Source organism: Oryx dammah, unplaced genomic scaffold, assembly GCF_014754425.2.
Source record: "Oryx dammah isolate SB20612 unplaced genomic scaffold, SCBI_Odam_1.1 HiC_scaffold_3, whole genome shotgun sequence".
Classification (NCBI taxonomy): domain Eukaryota; kingdom Metazoa; phylum Chordata; class Mammalia; order Artiodactyla; family Bovidae; genus Oryx; species Oryx dammah.
This window is the reverse complement of record NW_024070187.1, coordinates 114,543,095-114,570,524: the sequence shown is the minus strand read 5'-3', so window position 1 is coordinate 114,570,524 and position 27,430 is coordinate 114,543,095. Positions and strand designations below refer to the sequence as shown.

Sequence of the window (27,430 nt, the reverse complement as noted above, 5' to 3'; positions counted from 1 at the left end):
TTGCAACAAAGCCTGAAGGCCCTGCAGCGCAGCAACTAAGACCCGGTGCAGCCAAGCAGACAGTTAAATAGGTAAAGAAGTGTAGAGTCTTAGCCAGCGGACTGCTCGGGAAATCCCTCTGTAACTTTTTAATTAAGTATTTCCATCACTGCTTCAGTGGTTTCCCTAGAGATTATAACATGCTCCTGTAATTCATCAGTCTACTGTAAATCAATGCAAAAACCTTATAACCTATGTGTGTAAGTTGCTCACTCTGCTCCCCCACCTAGAAAGTTCTCGCGGTGGTTTGCATGTCTGAAAACCTTCAAGACATCACTGTTTTAAACAATCAGTACTCATCTGTGTCTGCTCATCCCCATGCTCTGCCCTCCTTTCTGCATTTTTGTCCAGAATTACTTCTGACCAGCCTCAACAATCTCCACAGTCTCCTTCTTTCTTTTGGTACCATCTGCTGCATATACCAGAGAAGGCAGTGGCACCCCACTCCAGTTCTCTTGCCTGGAAAATCCCACGGACGGAGGAGCCTGGTGGGCCACAGTCCATGGGGTTGCGCAGTCAGACTCGACTGAGCGACTCGGCAGCAGCTGCTGCATATACATCTGGTTAGCTTGTATTTGTGTGGCTGGTTCTTCACTACGCCTCTTCCCCCACGTGTCTAGAATTTGCTACTGTATAGTGGACTGGATTCTGTTACTTGTGTCTGAAGAAAAATGGGTTTTGTCCAGCAGGCCTGTGGATTACTGGTTGGCTACTTGGAAGAGAGAGATGTTATGGTTTTGCCCTAAGATGTCAACTTTACTCCTAAAATGCGGCCCCTTGAGGGTTTCAAAGGAAAACCGAGGATGCAGCCACCCCCCTCTAACCCTGAGGGACAGCCGCCAGGGCCTCTGCTCTGCCAGTCCAGCCGTCCAGCCCCGTTCCTGCCGCAGGATTCGTGGAGTCTTACTCTCAGCCTGCCCGGTTCAGGGTCAGCCAAGGATCTGAGGGGTCCCCTCCTGTGGCTCCTTTCTCTCCAAGAAGCGCTTGGGTGTCTGCCAAGTCCCCAGCTCCTGAGGACGGAGGCTCCCTGTGACACTCGAGACGGACGGCTTCCAGTCAGGCTTGTGGATTCCTCAGGGCGTGGGGAATCCCACAGAGGGATTGACGCCTCAACTCCCCTTGGAAGAAGGCAGAACCGGAGAAAGAGGCCGTGTGCACCCGCATGGCGACACCTGCTGCAGGCGGCGGTGGGGGGAGTGCAGGCGGGGGGGCCCTTCAGGCGGGGCCAGTGGCTGGGGGGGTCATATCCCAGCCGTGTCCCCTGCTGCTGTGCCGCCTCCCCGCCCACACTGAGCGCGAGAGGAACCCCTGGCCTGGCTCTCCGGACAGACAGCAGGGTGACGGGGCTCTCCTCTGCACTCAGCCCATCCTCGACTTCCGTCTGGGCTGGACCACAAGGTTCTGGGAGGCCCCGACAGACGACAGTCCCCAGGCGTGTCTATCTCCTCAGCAGCTACCTCCGGCCCAGGTGGAAGTGCGGCCAGGCCCCCGCGCCCCAGTCCCCAACACACACTCGGGGCAGCCACTGAACAAGTCCCTTTATTACAGAATTGTGACATAATCACGTGCCCAACTTCCGGGGGTGTGGCGAACACCAGTGCAGCGCAGCGTGTCTCAATGCAGCTCAGAGCGCGGCTCCACGACTCCCGGGGGGGCAAAGCCCCGTGCTGGCCAGCGAGTCCGCCCATGGCCGTCCACTCGTGGCCTCGGCCTGGCCGCTTGGGAGACCAGCTCCACGCTGGAAGCTCCAACCCCTACCCCTGCCGCCAGCCCCACCGCAAGTTCTCGCTGACCCAAGAGTGGCCGAGACGGAGGCTCAGAAGCACCCCCAGCCTGTGCTGGGGGCCCCCGATCGCGATGCGGGGCGCGCCCACCACGGGCCACCGGGCTCACTGGCAGCACTCGGCCACATGCCTGAAGAGCTCCTCGCCTTGCTCGTCGCTGAAGCACTGCAGACAGTGGGGGCACTGCAGGTCCCCCTGGCCTCTCTGGGTCGCTCCTGAGCACCCGCCCTCGGCGGGGAGGTCCAGCCACTGGGATCCCATCCCAGGCCTCCGGCCACCGGCTGCCACAGGCTCCGAAGCGTCGGTCTCTAAATACCTGGGAGACCTGCTCCCTGGGTGAATCCGGCCGGAGACTGGCTCACGAGAATCCTAGGAAAAGGCAGGAGTCCGCTCCCAGGGCTGGTCTCGGCTCCAGCGTCTGGAGCCACGTCCATCGCTGTGCAGGACCCGCACCTTTGCTCTGCCTGGTGTCGAGGCCCGAACGAGGACGTGCCAGGGACGACTGAGCGGTCCGGCCCTCCCGCCCATGCCCACGAGGGAAGAGGCCCACGTGGGGGCCACCCCACCACGCAGCACGGAGGGGCCGCGTGCAGGAGCTCCCAGTCGGGGCACGAGGCCAGGCCAGGCCGGCGGACGCCACCCTCCACGCGCACACACGTGCCACCCGGAGGTTTCCGGGCACTGGGCACGGCGGCCCTGCCTGGAGCGGAACCGAGGTCTTGGCAGCCTCAGGAGAGCTCGAAATGCGTGAGAGAGAAACGAAGACGACCCCCACCCCGGGCCCGAGGAGACCCCGGCTGTACCTGTCTCCTGGTCACCTGGCGCTGCAGCGAGGCCACCCGCTCCTCCAGCTCGTGGATGCGGCTCTGCGCCCGCTCCCTGTCGGCCCTCTCCGACGCGAAGTCGTCCTTGTAGGCAAGAATCTGCAAGAGGAGGGGCCCGCGTCAGGCGGCGGTGGCGGCGGCGGCGGCCCCGCCCCCGCATCAGGACGAGGAAGCCCCGCCCCCACCCCGTCAGGCGGCCCCGCCCCGCGTCAGGAGGAAGCCACGCCCCCAGCGTCAGGAGAAGGAGCGGCCCCGCCCCTACCCCGTCAGGAGGCGGCGGCCCCGCCCCCCGGCGACCTCGGCGCGGCCGCACCTGCTGCTCCAGCATCTGCACGCGCTCCAGCGCCGCGTCCCGCGCGCTCCTCGCCGCCGCCAGCTCCCGCCGCGCCTCCGCACAGTCATCCATCTTCTCCTCCAACTGCGCGTTGAGCCGGGAAACCTCCTTCCGCATCAGCTCGGGCTCCAGGGGGACTTGCAGGCCCTTCAGCTGCGCGTGGAGCCCCCTCACGTACTCGTCCCTGCTGGCGTCGTAGCGCTGCCACCTAGCGTTGAGGTCCTCCACCTGGGGGCCGGAAAGCGCCCTCGAGCCCGCCCGGAACACGAGGCCCGTCCCCACGCGGAGGCCGGCGGCGCCCACTCTGGGCGGGGGGGAGCACCCGGACACGGTGACGGCTGGATTGACACTGATCCCTGCACCTCATTTAGCAGCACGCGAATTAATGTAGGGGTGGAGGACAACCAGACGTGCTCAACACGTCCTTTTGGGCAAAAATGTCGGGACTTTGGGGACCCTGTGTATCAGCCGAAGTGACCTCAGGGCAGGGGGAACCCCTGGGCACAGCGAGGGGAGGCCCCTCACCCAGAGTCCGTGGAGGGCGCTCGGCCCAAGTGCGATCTCAGACACTCACGTGAGTCACTTTCTGCCTCAGCACCCGGTTCTCCTCCCGTAACTTCTCAACCACCGCGTGCACAGAGGCGCCCCCGTCCGCACACTCGGGCTGCATGAGAAAGGGACCAGACCCCGTGTGACTGCACCTTCCGTGAGGGCACCGAGTCGCAGACGGCCCTGCAGCCGCCCTGCAGCAGGTGCAACGGAGACAGGAAAGGACAGGCACTCCCAGAGGGGAGGGTGGTCCTGGCCCCGGCCAAGCCCACCCCACGCGGGGGCCAAGCCTCACACCGTCTCCACGCCCGAGACGCCCAGCGTCACAGGGCTGGGGCCAGGGTGGAGCGGGGGGCAGGAAGCCGAGCTCGCTGTGACCAGAGACCTTCCCGGCCCAGGGCCCACGGCTGCCAGGAGCAGGCCCCTCCTTCGGCCTGCTTTCCCTCCCGCTGGGTGTCAAGTCCGAGATGACCACGGTCAGCTTCAGGGGCTGACTGTCTGCAACCTCCCCAGGCATGGCGAGGCTGGTGGGATTCACATCTACAAGCCCACGCGCGCTGACCCAGTCCCAGCAGGGTGGGCGGGGCTTAACCGAAAGGCCATCAGAAGTTCCGTCATTTAAGAGTGGATGGATGGCGGTGACATTAGTGTGAGAATTCCCCTCGAATGACAAAGAAACTGCCTGTGCTAACCTTGCGGGCTCGGGAAACCCCGCTGACTCGGCCAAGACCAGCGCTGAGAAGTGACGCCAGCTTAGAGCCTCGGCCCAGGCCAACCATCACCAGCTTTCAGATCCCCAGAGAGAAAGGGCCCCGTGACTCAGAATCATACGAGTCCACGGCCTGCCCGGAGAGCGCTCTGGTTTCTCAAATGTGCCCTCTTCTTTCTGAGGTTCCCTTTTCGTGGGATTCTCAGACCGAGGCCCTCCCCGACGCATGGCCGAGCGGCTGCAAGAGGACTGCAGGGCTCTTCCCAACAGCCCTACATCACAGGGCGCGGTTCTCGATCAAACTGTCACAGCCCCCTGCACCGCCATGACCCCGCAGGCCCCGCTCCCGACAGCCCCCGGAGGAGCCCCGATTTCTCAGGTGGGGGCTTCCTGATGCTGAAACCCACCCGCTCCCCTGCACCCGCACTGCTCTCCCCCCGCGGGCCCCGTCCCAAGTAGTGCCATTCAGGGGGCACTGTGCCAAGCGGGGCCCTGCGTCCTCCCTGCCCAGGCCCGAGGCCCCAGCGGGGCCAGGCTGCGCTGGAGCTGACAGCCACCCGACCGGAGGCACCCTGGGCCAGCGCTGCCCACACAGAGGCCCCGGCACTGCATGCGGCAGCCTTGCTCAGGACACCCCTCCTGCCCCGGCTCTGCTGCTTCCTGGAGGCTGGAGAGGCCACAGGGCCACCTCCCCACTGGGCCCGGGGGCAGCCGCGGGTCTGCTCTCCTGGACAGTCTGCAGGCCCAGAGGAAATCCCCAGAAGGGCGGGCGAGGCCCTCCCCGAGGCCAAGCGAGGCCTGCTGCCCCAGGGCCTACCTCGGGGCTCTGCTCCCCTGCAGCCCCCTGTCCCCCCTGGCGTTCATCCAGACACTTGGCCAGGTGCTGGCACATGTGGGCCGTGGCAGCCAGGGTCCGCCGCAGCTGGTGGGTCTCGTCGGCCAGGGAGCGACACAGGACGTGGCTGGCAGCCCGGGCCCGCTCCTTCTCGGCCACACTCCTCCGCAGCAGGGCCACCTCTTTCTCTCGCTCGAGCCCAGGCTGGCTCAGGAGCTGCCGCGCCTCCCGCTCCTTCTCCTCCAGCTGCTCCGAGAGTCTCTCGATTTCCTAAGGGGAAGATTTAAAAGCACAACTGATCTGACCGTGGTGCTGGAGAAGACTCTTAAGAGTCCCTTGGACTGCAAGGAGATGCAACCAGTCCATCCTAAAGGAGATCAGTCCTGAGTATTCATCGGAAGGACTGATCCTGAAGCTGAAACTCCAGGACTTTGGCCACCTGATGTGAAGAACTGACTCACTGGAAAAGACCCTGATGCTGGGAAAGACTGAAGGTGGAGGAGAAGGGGACGACAGAGGATGAGATGCTTGGATGGCATCACTGACTTGATGGACATGAGTTTGCGCAAGCTCCAGGACTTGGTGATGGACAGGGAGGCCTGGGGTGCCGCAGTCCATTGGGTCGGGTCGCAAAGAGTCAGAAATGACTGAGCAACTAAACGGAACTGATCTGACTGAAAGAAGCAACATCAGAAATAAACGTTCACAAAGCAGAAGACAGGCACAGACGCCCATCCACATGTTACAAACACGTTCATTCTTGGCGGAGGCTGGCTTCTGGATGGATGGCTAACTCAGGAGTTGTCAGCCCCAAAAGTTCTATCTGAAACTTCATCTAAAATTCTGTTTTCAAGAGCAAACTCATAATGTTAGATTTTACATCATCAAATTAGTAAGTGTGGCAATCCCAAACCTCTTGAAAGAAAGGGCAGAAACTCCCCCGAGGTGGGCAGCCCCCAAAGCCATGCCCACGTTCTCACCCCGACACCTGGGAACAGCTTCATTTAGCTGTTTCCAGACAGCTGTTCAGTCCGTGAGGATGTAACTAGTTAAGATGAAGGCACGCTAGATCTGATGGACCCGAATCCAACGTCCAGTATCCTCACAAGAGGCAAGTGTGGACACACAGAGGAGGCCGCATGTGGCCAAAGGCAGAGGCTAGAGTGCTGTGTCCACAAGCCAGAGGACGCCAGGGTGCCAGCAGCCACTGGACGCTGAAGAGAAGGACCCGCCCCCACACCCTGCCTCGGGGCTTCTGGCCTTCAGAGCAGCGAAGAGCAAGTATTGTTGCCTTTGTGTTGTGTGTGCTCGCTCACGCCCAGCTCTGAGGCTGTATGGACGGCAGCCGCCAGGCTCCTCTGTGCATGGGATTCTCCAGGCAAGGGTACTGCAGTGGGGTGCCATGCGCTCCTCCAGGGATCTTCCTGACCCAGGGATCCAGCCCAAGTCTCTTGCATCTCCCGCGTTGGCAGGTGGGTTCTTTACCACCAGCGCCCCCAGGAAGCCTGTCTATTATTGCCTTAGGCCACCCAGCTGATGTTAGAGCAGCTCTGGGAAGCTAGTATCCCCGACCAACGTCCTTCAGATGCCGCTGGCTATCAGCGCCCCCAGCTGGGTTCTGCCCTCGGTTCTGTGCTGTCCCACTTTCAGAGTAATGCCCACCGTAACGAGCATGCAGGGGAGGTGCAGGAGGAGGAGCCCATCCACCCTACATGGGGGAAAACGGCTTCTGGAGAGCCAGGGTGGGGCCTCCGCACACGGGGGCCGTGGCGGGGAGCTTCGGCGCTCCGCTCACACTCACACGAGGGACCCAGAACCTCCCCGCCAAGGGGCACAACCCTCAACGAGCACTCTCCTAAGTGCTTTAGAACAAAGCAAAAACGTGCATGGTTCTCAAAGCTTCAAACACACAGAAGTAAATAAATGGCAGCCCCAGCAGGCTGCTACACTCTTCAGAGGCAAGCCCTGCTCACAACCTGGCCAGGGGTCTCGCCAGGGTGCTGGCACGCGCCTGTGGCACGTGTATTTTACACTCGGGGGTCTGACAGCACTGTCCTGGTGCCCCGCTTTTCTGCTCCTTGGTAAAATGCTGTGTCCCACAGCAGCGCACAGCCTGTCTGCTCTTCTCAACTACAGCCTGGAGCTTCACCCAGAGTGCAGGCTGGCCGAGCACACACCTCCAGCTGGCGTGCCCTCCGGCGAACACAGCCGCGGGGTGCATCCCTAGAAGGCTCACGGCTGGGCCTGCCCAAGCCTGGGGTCAGGAGGTAATTGTGGGGATTTCCCTGCTGGTCCAGTGGCTGGGACTCCAAGCTCCCAGTGCAGGGGCCTGGGCTCCATTCCTTGCCAGGGAGCTAGATACCACATGCTACAACTGAGACCCAGCACAGCCAAATAAAAGATTGAGAAAAAGAGCTGACGGGATGGACCTAGAGGCTATCACACGAAAGTCAGAAAGAACAAGACCGTCTCTCACTTACACGTGGCTCCACCCGCCACACAGGAGCAGAGGGCGCTCCTACGGCTGCCAAGGGGCAGGGCGAGCAGGAGGGCTGGGGTGGGAGTTTGGGATTAGGAGATTCGAACAATTAGAGAAGGAACCAGCAAGGCCCTACTGTAGAGCACAGGGAACTGTACTCAGCATCCTGTGATAAACCACACGGGGAAGAGTACGAAAAAGAGCACACACTACACGCACGCATACACACGTGTGGGCCCCCCTGGTGGCTCAGGCGGTAAGGGATCGCCTGCAATGCAGGAGACCTGGGCTCGATCCCTGGGCCAGGAAGAGCCCCTGGAGGAGGGCACGGCAACCCACTCTGGTACTGTCGCCCAGGAAATCCCATGGACAGAGGGGCCTGTCCACAGTTTATGGGGTCGCAAGGAGTTGGACACAGCTGAGTGACTGACACACACACGTATGTATACATACGCAGCTTTATATGTATAGTATAACTGACTCACTTTGCTGTATAGCAGAATGAATGAAACACTGTAAATCAGCTATACCTCAACAAAATTAAACAACTGGGGGGCTCAGGGGCATGGCCAGGCTCTGGGTCCCTCCCTGGGCCCAAACCCACATCCGTGAGCATCGGTCACGCCCCATCCACGGATGAGCCCAGTCCGTGACGGCAGCGCGCTAACCAGGTGACCAGAAATACCCTGAAAGCCTCGTCCTCTTTCTCTCGAGGAAGTTTTCTCACGCAGCTCACAGGATCTGTTTCCCGACCAGGGATTGAACCCAGGCCCTGGCAGTGAAAGCACAGGGTGCTAACCACTGGGCCACCAGAGTCCCCCTCAGGGAATTTTAAGAGCACTCTTTTCCCCGCTTTCCTCAGACTTTGCTCTAGAAGTGACCAGAAAGACAAGAAGGAAGGGAAACCCCGTTAGAAGAATCAGCCGGCCTGGCTCCCTTAGGAAAGGCCTCGGGGAAGACGCTTCCCTGGGCCCTGGTTCCACGACAGGGATGCACTCCTGAGGGCGGCAGGCGAGGAAGCGAGGTCAGGCCCTGGCACGCGGGCCATGCCCAGCGCCAGGTGGACAGGAAATCAGGACGGGCGACAACGGGCGTGACAAGCACCAGCAGATCACCCTCATCAGCGGGGACCTCGCCCAAAGGTGTCCGGCGCCGGCGCGCCATCAGCCCATCGCGCCTCACTGCCCTCTGACCTCACGGGCATCACAGCCAAGCTGGGCGAGGCCCGTTCCTGGAAGGCCACTACTTCGTCCTTCCTTTGGGCCCTGATGACCTCACTCCTGGGCTGAAGGAGGAAAAGAGGCCTCTCTCTGGACCTGGCCAGCAGGCATCAGAACCTCCTCCCGGCACACGGCCCTCCAGCACCAGGCCGGCCCTGCAGGCCCTGTCCAAGGCCTTCTGAGCCCGTCCACACAGCTGAGGCTGCCAGCTGCTGCCAAGGCACTTGGTCTGGGTGAGCCCCATCCAGATAGGGCAATAAGAGCCAACTACAGCCTTCTTAGCCAAAAGTGAAAGTGAAGTCACTCAGTCGCGTCCGACTCTTTGCAACCCTGTGGACTGCAGCCCACCAGGCTCCTCCGTCCATGGGATTCTCCAGGCAAGAACACTGGAGTGGGTGCCATTTCCTTCTCCCGGGGATCTTCCCGATCCAGGGATCGAACCCAGGTCTGCCGCACTGCAGGCCGAGGCTTTAACTCTGAGCCACCAGGGAAGCCCCTCCCCCTCGATGGGAGGGCAGGCTGCCCCTGCAGACTGTTCCAGCGGCACGGAACCTAAAGGCACAAACCCAGACCCGGTGCTGGGCCTCGCTGTGTTCCTTAAACACTGGCCACTTCTGAAGGCCCACAGCCTGCAAGGCCCTGTCCTGTGCCTTCCTATGGGAAATACGGCAGGAGGCCTCCCTCCAGGGGACACAGACCCGGGCCAGCATGGCCCAGCCTCCCCGGGCGCATCTCCCTGTCCAGCAGCACAGCCCTGCGGGGACCCTGTCACTGCCGGGGGACGGACGGGCACGCGCACCCAAGCTGCACCAACTCCCCCTCCCAGTGGCTCAAAACCAAATCTGGAGGAATCACTGAGAGCACAGAGCCCCGTCCTGTGGGCGGTCACCTCCCTGAAAAGCTGCTCAGGTCAGCAGCTGCGGCTTCGGCAGCAGCACCTCTGTCCTTGTCTGTATCTGATACGGAAGAGTACTCAGGGTAAACACGTGCTGTGTGTGTGAAAGGTACCAATATCCATATACAAATACGCACTGTGTGAATGCAGACGGAAGTCTGCACGCAACACCAGTGCAGGCCAGGCCCCGTGGGGCCGGCTTCTAAGGCTCACGGGGGTGAGTGACCGGGAAGGCAGCGACCGGCCGCCCCGGCCTCTGCCTCCACCTCCCGCCGCCCCCTCGCGTCCTCTGTGAGGCCGGAGAACTTCGGGCAGCACCTCATCTGCAAGCGTCCTGAGCTGCTCAGATGGAGACAGGCCGAGCAACAGCACGGCAGGAGGTCCCCGGCTTCAGGGGCTCGTGGGGCTTCCCAAAGACACTCCTCGCCGCACCCGTCCCAGGAGGCGAGGAGTGTCTGCGAAGAAGGCCAGGGGTGCCGCCACCAGGACCGGGGCCCCTTCTCCACCTGTTGGCAACACAGACCCAGAACGACCGCACCTGGCCAGCTGGGGGAGGACTGTGCATCTGAAGGGTGCGCTGGCTTTCTGTTTTGTCTTAAAACTCTTCTTTCAAACAGCAGTTTAGAAATGTCTCAGCTCTGGCGTCCCTGGTGGTCCACGGGTTAAGAATCTGTCAGTGCAGGGGACACGGGCCTGACCCGTGGAAAAGACCCCCACGTGCCTGGACCAGCCGAGCCCAAGGGCTGCAACGCCTGAAGCCCACTCGCTCCGAACCTGAGCTCCAGGCCAAGGAGCCACCGAGCGAGAGGCCCCCACGCTGCGCCGGAGAGACAGGCCGGAGCGCCGAAGAGCCAGCACAGCCGTGAACAAAGGCCAGAAGGACCCACCCAGCTCGCGCGCAGAATTGCCACACTGACAGCCTCACCGCCAGGGGCCAGCCGGTGCCGGAGCAACGAGGCAGGCCCCTGCAGGCTGCTCCCACCCGCCAAGGGCCGCCTGACCTGCCGCCCCACAGCCGCGTGCAGACCCCGGGCCCCTGCAGCCCCCAGGTTCCAGCACTGGTTGCTCTGAAGTGGGAGACACGCTGGCCCATCTGGCTACATGTCCTCGTCCGGTTCGTAACCACCGTTAGAAACTGCACGCATCACCCCGTCTCCGCCTCCATCTTCACGGGCTGTCTTATGAGGATACCAGGCACTGGATTAGGGCCCACCCTAGTCCAGGAGGACCTCACTTTATCACACCTGCAAAAGCCGTACTTCCAAGCAAGGTCTCAGTCGCTCAGGTGTTTCCGACTCTGCAACCCCATGGACAGCAGCACGCCAGGCCTCCCTGTCCCTCACCATCTCCCAGAGCTTGCTCAAACGCACGTCCACCGAGTCGAAGATGCCATCCAACCATCTCATCCTCTGCCACCCTCTTCTCCTCCTGCCTTCAATCTTTCCCAGCATCAGGGTCTGAAAACACTGGAAACAGTGAGTCAGTTCTTCACATGAGATAGCCAAAGTATTGGAGCTTCGGCTTCAGGATCAGTCCTTCCAATGAATATTCAGGACTAATTTCCTTCAGGATGGACTGGTTGGATTTCCCTGCAGTCCAATGGAGTCGAGAGTCTTCTCCAACACCACAGTTCAAAAGCATCAATGCTTCAGCGCTCAAGCCTTCTTTATGGTCCAACTCTCACATCCATACATGACTACTGGAACAACCATAGCTTTGACTACAGGAACCTTTGTCAGCAAAGTAATGTCTCTGCTTTTTAATATGCTGTCTAGGTTGGTCATAGCTTTTCTTCCAAGGAGCAACTGTCTTTTAATTTCATGGCTGCAATCACCATCTGCAGTGATTTTGGAGCTCAAAAAAATAAAGTCTCTCGTTTCCATTGTTTCCCCATCTATTTGCCATGAAGTGATGGGACCGGATGCCATGATCTTAGTTTTTTGAATGTTGAGTTTTAAGCCAGCTTTTTCACTCTCCTCTTTCATCAAGAGGCTTTTTAGTTCCTCTTTGCTTTCTGCCATAAGGGTGGTATCATCTGCATATCTGAGGTTGTTGATATTTCTCCCAGCAATCTTGATTCCAGCTTGTGCTTCTTCCAGCCCAGCATTTCACATGATGTACTCTGCATATAAGTTAAATAAGCAGGGTGACAATATACAGCCTTGATGTACTCTTTTCCCAATTTGGAACCAGTCCATTGTTCTATATCCGGTTCTAACTGTTGCTCCTTGACCTGCATACAGCTTTTTCAGGAAGCAGGTAAGATGGTCTGGTATTCCCATCTCTTGAAGAATGATCCACAGTCAAAGGCTTTTGCATAGTCAATGAAGCAGATGTTTTTCTGGAATTGCTTTGCTTTTTCCTATGATCCAATTGATGCTGGCAATTTGATTTCTGGTTCCTCTGCCTTTCCTAAGTCCATCTTCTACACCTGAAGTTCTTGGTTCACGTACTGTTGAAGACTGGCTTGAAGGATTTTGAGCATTATCTTGCTCAATGTGAGATGAGTGCAACTGTGTGGTAGTTTGAGCATTCTTTGGCATTGCCCTTCTTTGGGATTGGAATGAAACCTGACCTTTTTCAGTCCTGTGGCCAACGCTGAGTCTTCCAAATTTAGACATATTGAGTGCAGCACTTTCACAGCATCTTTTAGAATCTAAAATAGCTCAGCAGAAATCGATCCCCTCTACCTACTAGCCTTATTCGCAGCACTGCTTCCCGAGGCCCACCTGACTTCGCATTCCAGGGTGTCTGGCTCTAGGTGGGTGATCACACTGTCATGGTTCCCTGGGTCGTGAAGACCTCTCTTGTGTAGTTCTGTGCATGCTTGCCACCTCTTCTGCCTGTTAGGCCCATACTGTTTCTGCCCGTTATTGTGCCACCTGTGCATGAAATGTTCCCTTGCTGTTCCTGCTTTTCTTGGAGAAATCTCTAGTCTTTCCCATCCTCTTGCTTTCCTGTATTTCTTTGCGTTGTTCCCTTAAGGCTTTCTTCTCTCTCTTGCTAGTCTTAGAATTGAGCATTCGGATGGCTTTCCTTTTCTTCTTTGCCTTTTATTTCTCTTCTTTTCTCAGCTATTTGTAAGGCCTCCTCAGACAACCATTTTGCCTTGTAGAATTTCTTCTTCTTGGGGATGGTTTTGATCCCTGCCTCCTGTGCAATGTCAAAAACCTCCGTCCATAGTTCTTCACACACTCTGTCTATCAGATCCAAGCTCTTGAATCTATTTGTCAAATTTCTATTGTATAATCGTAAGAAATTTGATTTAAGTCATACCTGAATGGGCGAGTGGTCTTCCCTACTTTCTTCAATTTAAGTCTGAATTTTACAATAAGAAACTCCTTATGTGAGCCACAGTCAGCTCCTGGTCTTATTTTTGCTGACTGTGTGGAGCTCCTTCATCTTTGACTGCAAATAATATAATCATTCTGATTTCAGTATTGACCATCTGGTGATGTCCACATGTAGAGTCTTTTCTCGTGTTGTTGGAAGAGGGTGTTTGCTATGACCAGTGCGTTCTCTGTTAGCCTTTGCCCTGCTTCATATTGTACTCCAAGGCCAAACTTGCCTGTTACTCCAGTTATCTCTTGACTTCCTACTTTTGCATTCCAGTCCCCTATGATAAAAAGGACATCTTTTTTTTGGTGTTAGTTCTGGAAGGTCTTGTAGGTCTTCATAGAACCATTCAACTTCAGCTTCTTCAGCGTTAGTGGCTGGGGCATAGACCTGGATTACTGTGATATTAAATGGTTTGCCTTGGAAACAAACCAAGATCACTCTGTTGTTTTTGAGAGTGCACCCAAGTACTGCATTTCGGACTGTCTTGTTGACTGTGAGGCTACTCCATTTCTCCTATGGGACCCTGCCCGCAGTAGGAGATGTAATGGTCGCCTGAGTTAAGGTCGCCCGCTGTCATCCATTTTAGTGTACTAATTCTTAACATGTCGATTTCACTCTTGCCAACTCTTGTTTGACCAAGGTAAATCAATTTACCTTGATTCATGGACCTGATATCCCTGGCTCCCCTGCAATCTTTTTCTTCACAGCACTGGACTTCAGTTTCACCACCAGACACATCCGCAACTGGGCGTTTGCACTTTGGCTCAGCCTTTTCGTTCCTTCTGGAGCTATTTCTCTGCTCTTCTCCAGGAACATGCTAGGCACCTACCAACCCGGGGCGTCCATCTTGCAGTGTCGTACCTTTTCGCCTTTTCACACTGTCCATGGGGTTTCCCAGGCAAGAACGCTGAAGTGGTTTGCCATTCCCTTCTCCAATGGACCACATTTTGTCAAAACTCTCTACCACGACCCGTCCATCTTGCGCGACTCTACACCGCACGGCTTACGGTTCCACTGAGTTAGACAAAGCTGCGGTCCGTGTGGTCGGTTTGGTTAGTTTTCCGTGACTGTGGTTTTCATTCTGTCTGCCCGCTGATGGAGAAGGATGAAAGGCTTGTGCAAGCTTCCTGGTGGGAGAGACTGGCTATAGGGAAAACCGGGTCCTGCTCTGGTGGGCAGGGCCATGCTCAGCTTTAATCCAGCAGGGCTGCGCTTCTTCCCTGTAGTTTGGCCTGAGGTGGTCCAATCCTAGAGTAGCCACCTCTATTGCAGGCTACAGGCTCTACGGTAGGGGTAACGGTGACCTCCACCAAGAGGACTGAGGCCAGCAGGCCGCACCCCCCAGGACTGCCGCTGCCAGTGCCCCTGGGCACACAGCTGGCCACTGCCGACGCATGCCTCTGCCAGAGACTCTCACACACTCCCAGGCAAGTCTGGCTCAGGCTCCTGTGGGATCACGGCCCCTTTCTCCTGGGTCCTGGTGCACACAGGTTTTGTCTGTTTCCCCAGTCCTTTGGAAGTTCTGTAATCACATCCCGCTGACTTCAAGACCGGATTCCCTGGGATGCCAGGCCCTTTGCCAGATCGCCAGGTTGGGAAGTCTGTTGTGGCCCCTAGAACTTTTGCAACAGTGTGAGAATGAGAACCTCTTTGGTATAATTGTTCTCCAGTTTGTGGATCACCCAGCAGGCAGCTCTATGGTGGGTGTATAGTCAAAGCTATGGTTTCTTCAATAGTTGTGTACAAATGTGAGAGCTGGGCCATAGAGAAGGCTGAGAGCCGAAGAATTGATGGTTTTGAACTGTGCTGCTGGAGAGCTCTTAAGAGTCCTTTGGACAGCAAAGAGATCAAACCAGTCAATCCTAAAGGAAATCAACCCTGAATATTCATTGGAAGGACTGATGCTGAAGCTCCAATACTTTGGCCACCCGATGCGAAGAGCCAACTCACTGGGAAAAAACCCTAATGCTGGGAAAGGTTGAGGGCAGGAAGAGAAAGGGACACCAGAGGATGAGACGATTGGACGGCATCATCGAGTCAATGGACATGAGTCTGAGCAAACTCCAGGAGATGGTGAAGGACAGGGAAGCCTGGTGTGCTACAGTCGATGGGGTCGCAAAGAGTTGGACATGACTTAGTGGGTGAACAACAATAAACTTACAAAGATCTCCAATCAGCAATGTAACTTTACACGTTAAGGAACTAGAAAAGAAAGAACAAACTAAATCCAAAGCTAGGAAAATAAAGAGTAGGGCACAGATAAACGAGATAGAGAACAGAAACACAATGAGAGAAATCAATGAAACCAAAAGTTAGCTCTTCAGAAAGATCAGCAAAATGGATTAACTTTAGCTTAGACAGATTATAAAAAGAAAGACAACACTAATTACTAAAATCAGCCATGTAAGTAGAGATATTACTACCAATTCTGTGAAAATAAACATGATTACAAATTAGTACTATGAACAACTATAAACCAGCAAATTAGATAAGCTAGATGAAACAAATTCTTAAAAACACAATTTCTACCAAGACCAAATCACAGACAAACAAGAACTCAACAGATATCTAACTATCAATAGTAAGGAGTCAGTTCAGTTCAGTCGCTCAGTCGTGTCCGACTCTTTGCGACCCCATGAATCGCAGCACGCCAGGCCTCCCTGTCCATCACCATCTCCCGGAGTTCACTCAGACTCACGTCCATCAAGTCAGTGATACCATCCAGCCATCTCATCCTCTGTCGTCCCCTTCTCCTCCTGCCCCCAATCCTTCCCAGCATCAGAGTCTTTTCCAATGAGTCAACTCTTCGCATGAGGTGGCCATGGTACTGGAGTTTCAGCTTTAGCATCAGTCCTTCCAAAGAAATCCCAGGGCTGATCTCCTTCAGAATGGACTGGTTGGATCTCCTTGCAGTCCAAGGGACTCTCAAGAGTCTTCTCCAACACCACAGTTCAAAAGCATCAGTACTTCGGCGCTCAGCCTTCTTCACAGCCCAGCTCTCACATCCATAATAAGGAGAGCGAATCAGTAATCAAAGATCTGCCCACAGGGCCTCCCCAGTGGCTCAGTGGTCAATCCACGTGTCAGTGCAGGAGACACAGGTTCGATCCCTGATCAGGGAAGATCCCAGATGCTGCAGAGCAACCTAGCCTGTGCACCGCAACTATGAGCCTATGCTCCAGAGCCCGGGAATGCCAACTACTGACGCCCACGTGCCTAACATCCATGCTCCTCAAGAGAAGCCCGCGCACCGCGGTAGAGCAGCCCCCGCTCCCCCAGCCAGAGAAAGGCCCGCACAGCAACCAAGACCCAGCCAGCCAGAAACACATTATTTAAAAATATCTCCCTACAAAAAAAGAAAAGAGGCTTGACAATGAAGATTTTATCAGTGAATTCTATCCAGTATTTAAACAAGAAATATTAATAATACCAATTCCTCCCAAACTCTTCCAAAAAACTGAAGAGGAGGGAACATTTCCTAACTTATTCTGTGAGGTCAGCAGCCAGACAAAGAAACAAGAAAGCAACAATCTAATATCCCTTATGAACACTGATGCAAAAATTCTCCATAAAGTATGTGCACGCATGCTCTCTCAGCCGTGTCTCATTCTTTGTGACCCCATGGACTGCGGCCCACCAGGCTCTTCTGTCCACGGGCTTCTCCAGGCAAGAACACTGGAGTGGGCTGCCATGCCCTCCTCCAAGCCCACACACTCTTATCTGAAGACAATTAGATAACTGTTGATCAATATCTAGTAAACAATAACAACAGGAGAACGAGGTCTTCCGAGGAGCATAAAACACAACTGTGTGTTCATGTTTGCTTTCTATCTGTGACAGCATCAATCCCGTGCAATGAAATGAAAGTGCTGTTATTAATCTTTTCTAATCACAACATTTCTCACCACATTTGTTACATGTAGATTTAGGTAATAACACTACTCTGCTGTGGTTACGTTCACAAACATATTTCATCAAAAAAAGGAAGGGAAGGAGGAAGGAATTGATCAATGTAACAAACTACATTACCAGAAGGAAGGGGAAGAAAACATATGATCGTATCAAGTGATGCAAAAAAGCTTTTGACAAAATTCAACACTTTCATAATAAAAACACGCAACAAATAGGAACAAAAGGAAACTACCTCCGCCTAACAAAAACCAGAGAAAAACCCACAGCGAACACCATGTTGCTGTTCAGTGGCAACATTATGTCCACCTCTTCACAACCATCTCCCAGAGTTTGCTCGACCGACGTCTGTTGAGTCCATGACGCCATCCAACCGTCTCATCCTCTGTCATCCCCTTCTCCTCTTGCCCTCAATCTTTCCCAGCATCAGGGTCTTTTCTAGTGAGTTGGCTCTTCGCATCAGGTGGCCAAAGTATTGGAGCTTCAACTTCAGTATCTGTCCTTCCAATGAATATTCAGGGTTGATTTCCTTTAGGATGGGCTGGTTGGACCTCCTTGCAGTCCAAGAGACTCTCAAGAGTCTTCTCCAACACCACAGTTCAAAAGCATCAATTCTTCAGCGCTCAGCCTTCTGGGGGGAGGGGGGGGATTACAAAGCCAATTCTATTTAAAACAGCATCAAAAAGAATAAAATACTTAGGAATTAATTTTAAAGAGGTGAAAGACTTGTACGATGAAAAGTATAAAATATTACTGAAAGAAATTAAAGAAGAACTTCCAGGGTGGTCCAGCGGTTAAGACTCCCTCTCCCGTTGCAGGGGGTATAGGTTTGATCGGAAACTAAGATCCCACATGGCACACAGCATGTCCCCCCCAAAAATTAAAGATGACATAAATAAATGGAAATATATCCAATGTTCAAGGATAATAAAATTTAATCTTGATAAGATGTCAATATTATTCAACGTGATCTACAAAGTCAATGTGACCTCTATCAAAATGCCAGGGAATCCCCTGAAAATCCAGCGGTTAGGACTCAAGTGTTCTCACTCCTGTGGACTGGGTTCAGTTCCTGGCCAGCGAACTAAGATCCCACAAGCTGTGCAGTTCAGCTCAGTCATGCAGTTGTGTCGGACTCTTTTCAACCCCATGGACTGCAGCACGCCAGGCTTCCCTGTCCATCACCAACACTTGGAGCTTTTCAAACTCATGTCCATCAAGTCAGTGAAGCCATCCAGGCATCTCATCCTCTGTCGTCCCCTTCTCCTCCTGCTTTCAATCTTTCTCAGCATCAGGGTCTTTTCAAATGAGTCAGTTCTTTGCATCAGGTGGCCAAAGTGTTGGAGCTTCAGCATCAGTCCTTCCAGTGAATATTCAGGACTGATCTCCTTTAGGATGGACTGGTTGGATCTCCTTGCTGTCCAAGGGGCTCTCAAGGGTTTTCTCCAGCACCACAGTTCAAAAGCATCAATTGTTTGGCATTCAGCCTTCTTCATGGTCCAACTCTCACATCCATACATGACTACTGGAAAAATCATAGCTGTGACTATCCAGACCTTTGTTGGCAAAGTGATGTCTCTGCTTTTTAATAAGCTGTCTAGGTTTGTCAGAGCTTTCCTTCCAAGGAGCAGGTGTCTTTTAATTTCATGGCTGCAGTCACCATCTGCAGTGATTTGGGAGCCCAAAAAAGTAAACTCTGTCACTGTTTCCATTGTTTCCCCGTTTGTTTGCCATGAAGTGAAGGACTGGATGCCATAATCTTTGCTTTTTGAATGCTGAGCTTTAAGCCAGCTTTTACACTCCCTTCTTTCACTTTCATCAAGAGGCTCTTTAGTTCCTCTTCACTTTCTGCCATAAGGGTGGTATCATCTGCATATCTGAGGTTATTGATATTTCTCCCGGAAATCCTAATTCCAGTTTGTGCTTCATCCAGCCCAGCATTTCACATGATTTCTCAGATTTCTCAGGAGGCAGGGAAGGTGGTCTGGTATTCCCATCTCTTCAAGAATCTTCCAGTTTGTTGTGATCCACACAGTCAAAGCCTTTGGCGCAGTCAATAAAGCAGATGTTTTTCTGGAACTCTCTTGCTTCTATGATCCGAAGGATGGCGGCAATTTGATCTCTGGCTCCTCTGCCTTTTCTGGCTTCCCTGATAGCTCTGTTGATAAAGAGTCCGCCTGCAATGCAGGAGATCCCAGTTCAATTCCTGGGTCGGGAAGAGCCACTGGCTACCCAGTCCAGTATTCCTGGGCTTTCCCTGCGGCTCAGCTGGCAAAGAATCTAGCATCAATGAGGGAGACCGGGGTTCGATCCCTAGGTTGGGAAGATTCCCTGGACAAGGGAAAGGCTACCCACTCCAGTATTCTGGCCTGGAGAATTCCATGGACTCTATAGTCCATGGGGTTGCAAAGAGTTGGACACAACTGAGTGACTTTCACTTTCACTGTCTTTTCTAAATCCAGCTTGAACATCAGGAAGTTCACGGTTCACGTATTGCTGAAGCCTGGCGCGGAGAATTTTGAGCATTACTTTGCTAGGGTGTAAGACGAGAGCAATTGTGCGGTAGTTTGAGCATTCTTTGGCATTGCCTTTCTTTGAGACTGGACTGAAAACTGACCTTTTACAGTCCTGTGGTCACTGCTGAATTTTCCGAATTTGCTGGCATATTGAGTGCAGCACTTTCACAGCATCATCTTTCAGGATTTGAAATAGCTCAACTGGAATTCCATCACCTCCACTAGCTTTGTTCGTAGTGATACGTCCTAAGGCCCACTTGACTTCCCACTCCAGAATGTCTGGCTCTAGGTGAGTGATCACACCGTCATGGTTATCTGGGTCATGAAGATCTTTTTTGTACAGTTCTTCTGTGTATTCTTGCCACCTCTTCTTAATATCTTCTGCTTCTGTTAGGTCCAGACCATTTCTGTCCTTTATCAAGCCCATCTTTGCATGAAATGTTCCCTTGGTATCTCTAATTTTCTTGAAGAGATCTCTAGTCTTTCCCATTCTATTGTTTTCCTCTATTTCCTTGCATTGATCACTGAGGAAGGCTTTCTTATCTCTGCCTGCTATTCTTTGGAGCTTTGGAACCTGCGAGCTGTGCAGACCAGACAAAAACTGAGAAATCTCAATGATTTTTTTTTTTTTGCAGAAATAGAAAAACTGATCCTAAAATTCATATGTAATCTGAAAGTACCCCAAATAGCCAAAGCAATATTTAAAAAAAGAAGAACACTTCCTGATTTCAGAACTTATTAAAAGCTACAGTAATGAAAGCAGTGAGCACTGACATAAAGACAAACATATAGACCAAAAAAACAACACAGAGCCCAGAAATAGACCCCCGCCTGACAGACGGGTTGAGAAGGGCACTAGGACCTTTCAATGGGAAGGACAGTCTTTTCAAAAAATGGTGCTAGGAAAACCAGATATCTGCTTGCCAAAGAATGAAGCTGGACCTTTATCTAAAACCATACACGAGGACTTCCGTGGTGGGCCAGTGGTTAAGAATCCACGTGCCACTGTAGAGGGCAGAGGCTCGATCCCTGGTCTGGGAAGAACTCACAAAATGCGGAGCAACTGAGCCCTCTCACCACAGCCGCTGAAGCCTGCGCACCCTGGAGCCCTCACTCCACGAGAAGGCGCCGTGACGAGAGGTCCGCTCACCACAGCCAGAGCGGCGCACAGCAGCAAAATCCTGCTGCGGCCAAAAACAGACAGACAGTGCTTGAAGACAGGAACATTGGCTCAAAATGGACCAAAGACTTAAACCTAACACCTTAAACTATAAAACTCTTAGAAGAAACACAGGGCAGAAATTTCATAACGTTGCCTCTGACAGGGATTTCTTGGTTATGGCATCCAAGGCACAGGTAGCAAAAGAAAACCCAGACAAATAGGCAATTTTTAAAATGAAAGTTTAGAAATTTTGCACACGAAAAGACAATATCTGTGGAGCGAAAAGACAATATCTGTGGAGCAAAAAGACAATCTACAGAATGAGATGTTCGGTTCAGTTGCTCAGTCGTGTCCGACTCTCTGTGACCCCATGAACTGCAGCACCTGTCCCTCACCAACTCCCGGAGTCCACCCAAACCCATGTCCATTGAGTCGGTGATGCCATCCAACCATCTCATCCTCTGTCGTCCCCTTCTCCTCCTGCCCTCAATCCCTCCCAGTATCGGGGTCTTTTCCAATGAGTCGACTCTTCGCATCAGGTGGCCAAAGTATTGGAGCTTCAGCTTCACCATCAGTCCTTCCAATGAACACCCAGGGCTGATCTCCTTTAGGATGGACTGGTTGGATCTCCTTGCAGTCCAAGGGACTCTCAAGAGTCTTCTCCAACACCACAGTTCAAAAGCATCAATTCTTCGGCGCTCAGCTTTCTTCACAGTCCAACTCTCACATCCATACATGACCACTGGAAAAACCATAGCCTTGACTAGACAGACCCTTGTTGGCAAAGTAATGTCTCTGCTTTTTAATATGCTGTCTAGGTTGCTCATAACTTTCCTTCCAAGGAGTAAGCGTCTTTTAATTTCATGGCTGCAGTCACCATCTGCAGTGATTGTGGAGCCCAGAAAAATAAAGTCAGCCAGTTTCAACTGTTTCCCCACAGAATGAGACGAAATATTTGCAAATTATATATCTGTTAAGGAATTAGTATCTAGCATATATAGAGTACTCCTGAAATTCAACAAAATAACCCAGTTCAAAACCAGGCAAGGACCTCCCTGGTGGCCCCGTGGTTCAGAATCCACCTTGCAATGCAGGGGACGCAGGTACAATCCCTGGTTGGGGAACTAAGACCCCACCGCAGAGCAACTAAGCCTACGAGCCACAGCCGGAGAGCCTGGGTACCGCAGCTGCTGAGCCTGCACACGCCGCAGCCTGAGCACTGCCGTGAGAGCCCACGCGTCACGAGCAAAGGGCCCGCGTGCCGCAGCTGAGACCTGACGCAACCAAGTAAGCGAGAGCCTTTAGAACTGGGCAGAAGGCCTGGCGCTCCTCAAAGAAAGCAGGAAAATGCCAACAAGCACAGGAAACGGTGCTCAGCATCACTTATCATTAAAAGGAACTGCAAACCAAAACTGCAATAATTCTGTACTAAGCTGTTGTTGTTGTTTAGTTGCTAAGTCACGTCCAACTCTTTGTGAACCCACAGACCGCAGCCCGCCAGGCTCCTCTGGGATGTCCCAGGCAAGAATACTGGAGCGGATTGCCGTTTCCTTCTCCAGAGGATCTGCCCTACCCAGGGTCAAACCCACAACTCCCGCACGGCAGGTGGATTCTTTACCACTGAGCCCCCAGCAAGGCCCTTGTACTAAAGTACCACACACCTATTAGGCTGCCTACTAACAAAACAGAAAATAGCAATGCTGGTTAGGACGCGGAGAAACTGGAGCCCTTCTGCCCCGTTCATGGGAATGTAAAATGGTGCCGCCACCGTGGAAAACCAGTATGGAAGTCCCTCGAGAGATTAAAAACAGAAGTATCACACAATCCAGCAATTTAGCAATTCCACTTCTGGATAAAGATCCAAAAGAACTGAAATAAGGATCTCAAAGAGATATTTGCACACTTATGTTCATAACAGCAGTGATATTTGTAAGAGCTAAAACATGGAAGAAACTCAAGTGTCCATCAAGAGAAGAACAGACAAAAGCAAAACATGGAGTATTATTCAGCCTTAAAAAAGGAAGGAAATTCTGACAGATGTTACAACATGGATGAACCTTGAGGACGTCATGCTAAGCGAAATACACTAGTCACAGAAAGATAAATAGTGTACTATTCCATTTATACGAGGCATCCAGAGTAGTCAAAATCACAAAGTAAAGTGTGGTTGCCAGTGGAGGAGGGGACAAAACAGGGAAGTGGGAATTACTGTCTGATGGGCACAGAGTTTGCTGCACAAGCTTAAAAGAGGTATGGAGACAGATGGTAAAAAAAAAAAACAACACACACACACACCCGGTACATACACAAAACCTAATATAACCTATTTTAAAGAGCACGCGCTCTCCCACTCACAACAGCACAGCAGAAGGCAAGGCGCAACTTGATACACCAGGACCAAGCAGGGCCCGCGAGGCCAGCGCCCAGGGCAGCGGAGAGCCGGGGCTGAGGAGCTACAGGCTGAAGGGCGAGCCAGCGCCGTTACTGCAGAAGGCCTTCACTGCGAGAGCTGTGCACAGCCATCCGTCCAGAGCGCGTGTGACAGGTAAGGCACGGTCTGAACCCTGCCGTGGCGGCAAAAAAGGTCAGAATTCTCAAGACCCATCTGGCCCCACGGAACTGCAGCCTGCCCACGGACGCTCTGATCACCTGGCCGTCCTTCCGCACCTGTGAGCCTCCGGGTCTTCCCCGAGCAAGTTAACCCATTCCTCTCATTGGTTTCACTCTGCACAGTCACTTCAGTGACCCCAGGGCCTCTGTGAGGTGTAAACCTCTCCATTCTTCCTCGGGCCTTGTGACCAACCCCAGAGATATGTAAGGTAAGCAACAAATGTGTAACTCCATAAGACACCAGATCATTTAACTGCTCCTTAAATAACTTAAAATCCTAAAACAAAACGCACATGTCAGAGGTAAAAGGACCAGTAGTACTAGAACTGCAGACCTGATTCTACCTGAGCTTTGGTTAGAGGCTGGGGGCCACGGGACGTTGGGAAGCCATGGCAGCTGAGCACCGGCGGGTACCAGCAGCCCGCTCGGGAGTGATGCGCTCGGCGCCCCTCTACACCCACCTATTACTCCTGGCGTCCACAACATAAGGTCAGTGGTGCAGACCACGAAACTTCCTGCTGCCCCGGTGAGTTACAACCTACCCTCCCCAGGAAGAGGGAGCAAGCTGGACTGAGGAAGACACCTATCTCCCGAAGGCATTTAAAACAATGCAGACAAGAAAATCCTGACATCATGTTAGGGAACTAAAGCGGAAACAGGCTTGTCCAGGCTTCAGAGGCAGAATGGCAAGCCCCGGACCTGCTCCTGACCTGCCTGGCCACTGCCTGGATTACGTGCCTGCCCACCAGCGCACCAGTTGTTACCAGCAAGTCAAGTGGCACTTCAGATAAGCCAGGGAGAGGGTCCTGGAATTTCCTGAGACCCTGGAGGTCTGGCTAGGCCCCAGGATTCAAGAAGTCTTGTGATTCACAAAGTGAAACAGTGTCTGAAGCCACCGAGCATGCTGTTGTGTGTGTGGCGATTGGTTTCTTTTGTTAACAAACCCTGAAAACCTGAAACAAAAGTACAACTTTCAGTAAAACACATGATATTAAGTAAAACTGTAGAAGACAGCATGAATTCAACCGTGCCAAATGTATACAAACCTTACAGTTAAGGGAAAAACAGGGAAGAGGCATGCCAAGAGATTAACACTGGTTATCCCCCTGCAGCGCCATTACGGAGGCTGTCTTATTCTTTATTCTTTCCTCAAATGCTCAGATATTCAAAATTACTGTTATTAAAAAAAAAAAAACACACACATCTGTCTTTCACTCTTGGCTGCAGGGCCAAGCCTGGCAGTAAAAATTCTCTTTTGCAGGCCTAGATTCTTTACTGGGAAAGCCTGGATAATAGAGATGCGCCAAATGGGATAACATCGGAGCTCACCAAAAGGTCTGGGGCAGTTCCAAACAGCTGTTGTAGGAAAATACCATTGCTCTTGCTCCTGATTTGAGTATTTAATGATATTTCATGCAGACAGACATAATATCAATGACAAAGACAAGAAAGTGGGAAAGTAAGGGGTTAAGCCTGTTCTCAGACACTCTGGCAGCTCCCCACTCTGGCAGCACCCCCTGCAGAGCAGAGGTGTAGCTACTAAAAGACACATTCACAAGGAGGCTAAAAGAGACCCAGGACATTAGGGTCCACATGGCCCTGAACCCAGCACAAACCACACACGCGAGGAGCCTACAGCCATGCGCTACACACACACCCAGCCCAGTGCCTGCACACACAGCGCAGGACTCAACATGAACACACACACACACACAGAGCCTCTCATGTGCACACACACTCCAGATACAAACACCACCCACACTCATCCCTCAGACCCAACATGGGTGCAGACCCCTGTGAATTCAGCCAGTACACAACCGTCAGATTCAGTACCGGCACACGCACAGACCTCAGAACCATCACAGACAAGACACCCTACAGAATCCAACACACGCACACACCTCCCAGAGCCCAAACGAGCGCCCACGCCCTCAGAACCCAAAACACACACACAGACACACACACCACGCAGGACATATACGCTTCAGAAACCAGCAGAGACAAACACACTCCTCAGACCCATATGGGAATACTCCACCCAGAACCCAGCAAATGCACACGCCCTTCAGAGCCAACACACACAGCCCTCACCCCCAACACAGACAGGCAGACTCCTGAGACAGACACAACACGGACACACGAGCCTCAGACCCACCATGAACACACACCCATCAGACACAACACGGACACACACAACCATCAAAACCCAACATAGGGACAAACCCTTCAGAACAGACTCACAAGCCGCAGACCCTAGTCACACACACACACCGCTGATACCAGCATGTACAAACACACCTCACAACCAACACAAAGGGGGAAGGAGAGCGGGATGGATTCAGAGTGGCATAGACATTACAGTGTGTGAAACAGACAGCCACTATTCACAATGGGAAGTTGCTGTCTAACACAGCTCAAATTCAATGCTCTGTAACAACCTAGAGAGGGGGGATGGGGTGGGCTAGGAGGAAGGGGACATATGTATCCCCACGGCTGACTCACGTGACCTGTGGCAGAAGCAATTATTCTCCAATTAAAAATAGACTGTAAACAAGTTAATTAAAAACAACACAACCACATACTCCTCAGAATTAATATGGGCGCACATAACCCTCAGACACAACACAGGCACACAGCCCTCAACACAACCAGGGAGCATTACCCTTCAGAACCCACCACAGGAGCAGACACACCCCCAGACGCTGCACAGGCGCACACACATCTCAGCCCCAGCAGGGGTGAACACACCCAGCACCCCAAACCCACACACACACCACTCAGAGCTGCTACAGACACACAGCCTCTAGAATCCACAGAAGCACAAACACCTCTCAGAACGGAGCCGGGGAGACACAGTCCTCAGACCCAACGTGGGAACAGATAACTAGCCTGACTCACACCCGAGAACCAGCAAGGACGCAACGACCCTTAGATCCGAGAGGCACACACCCTCTCAAAGCAGAACCCTCCAGAACCCAACACAGAAACACACACTCCTCAAAACCAGCACAGACACACGTACCCTTCAGGACCAAAATGGGCAGATCCACGCTTTCGGCCCAACAGGGACAAGCCTCAGAGCCACACAGGACACACATCCCTCAGAAGCCAACCAGCGAGCAGACGGCTCAGCACAAGCAAACGCGCAAACCCTCGGAACCACACAACCCTTAAGAGGAGCACAGGTCCCTTAGAACCCAAGGGACGCGCAAGCACCCCACAACATGGGCACACACGCTCCTCAGAAGCTTCGGGACACACAACCGCCAGACTCAATAGAGCCACACACCCCCGGAAGCCAAGGCACACTCACCTGAGAAACGACACGCGCACACACACGGCACCAAGAACCCAACATGGTCGCAACCTCCCCGCGGACCCGACCCTGGGACAGACACGCCCTTCATAACCGACACGGACACACACCCCTCAGGCCCCACATGGCAACGCCGCACGCACACCAACGTGCACACAGCCCTCAGACCACCTCGACATCCATCCCGTATCATCAGAGAGGACAAACACCCCTCCCGACCGACAGGGCCGCGCAACCCCCAGACGAAGCCCTGCGCACACAGCTCTCAGAACCTGAGGGAGCAGACGCGCTCCTGCAGACGCAGCAAGGGTCAGGCGCCTCAAAGGCCAGCACACGCACGCACAGCCCCTCAGAGCCAACGCGCACACGCACGGCGCAGCCCGGCTCGACGCTCAGCCCTTACACCCCGCGCGGCGCGCACCGCCCAGAACCCCAGACGCAGCGGCTCGGCCGCGGCAGACCACGCACCGTCCGGGGACACGCGCCCCCAGGGAGCCCGCGGGAAGCCTGGCCCCGCCGCCCCGCACCTGGCGCAGCGCGGCCTCCGCGGCGCCGCCGTCCCGCTGCCGCAGCTGCTCCCGGAAGCGCGCCACCTGCTCCAGCAGCGCGTCCACGAGCGACGGCGCCGTGTCCCCCTCGAGCGCGGCGAGCCGGGCGCGGAGGCGCGCGATGAGGGCGTCCCGGGCCGCCAGCTGGTCTTGCAGGCGCTTCAGCCGCTGCCCCGCCTCGTGGTACAGGCCGCAAAGCGCGGCAGCCGCGCGCGGGGCGCCCTCCCGCCCCCCGGACTCCGCATCCCCGGACGACATGGCTGCGGACCTGGCCCGGAGGCGCGGACCGCCGGCAACTTCCGTGCCGGGTCTGGGCCTGGGGAGCAGTGGGGCGGCCCACCTTCCCGGAACTTTTCCCGGCG

The 27,430-nt window shown here is 54.0% G+C and overlaps 1 protein-coding gene across 1 annotated transcript; it reads right to left on the bottom strand.

Moving 5' to 3' along the window:
- Positions 1-1,562: 1,562 nt before the first annotated feature.
- Positions 1,563-27,430, bottom strand: TNIP2 (TNFAIP3 interacting protein 2). Its single transcript, XM_040237675.1, has 6 exons — positions 27,048-27,430; positions 5,057-5,344; positions 3,556-3,645; positions 2,961-3,209; positions 2,627-2,746; positions 1,563-2,192 (listed from the first exon to the last, which is right to left on the bottom strand). The coding sequence occupies exons 1-6, from the start codon at positions 27,324-27,326 to the stop codon at positions 1,929-1,931; spliced, it is 1,290 nt and encodes a 429-aa protein (XP_040093609.1). The 5' UTR covers positions 27,327-27,430; the 3' UTR covers positions 1,563-1,928.

What these genes read in the sequence shown, in the direction of transcription:
- TNIP2 (XM_040237675.1), bottom strand. Translation starts at nt 27,326, where the DNA reads ATGTCGTCCGGGGATGCGGAGTCCGGGGGGCGGGAGGGCGCCCCGCGC. An exon ending in CAGGGGAGCAGAGCCCCGAG is followed by an intron (nt 3,646 to 5,056) that starts GTAGGCCCTGGG and finishes TTTCTCATGCAG; the next exon opens with CCCGAGTGTGCGGACGGGGG. An exon ending in TGCAGATGCTGGAGCAGCAG is followed by an intron (nt 2,747 to 2,960) that starts GTGCGGCCGCGC and finishes CTCCTCTTGCAG; the next exon opens with ATTCTTGCCTACAAGGACGA.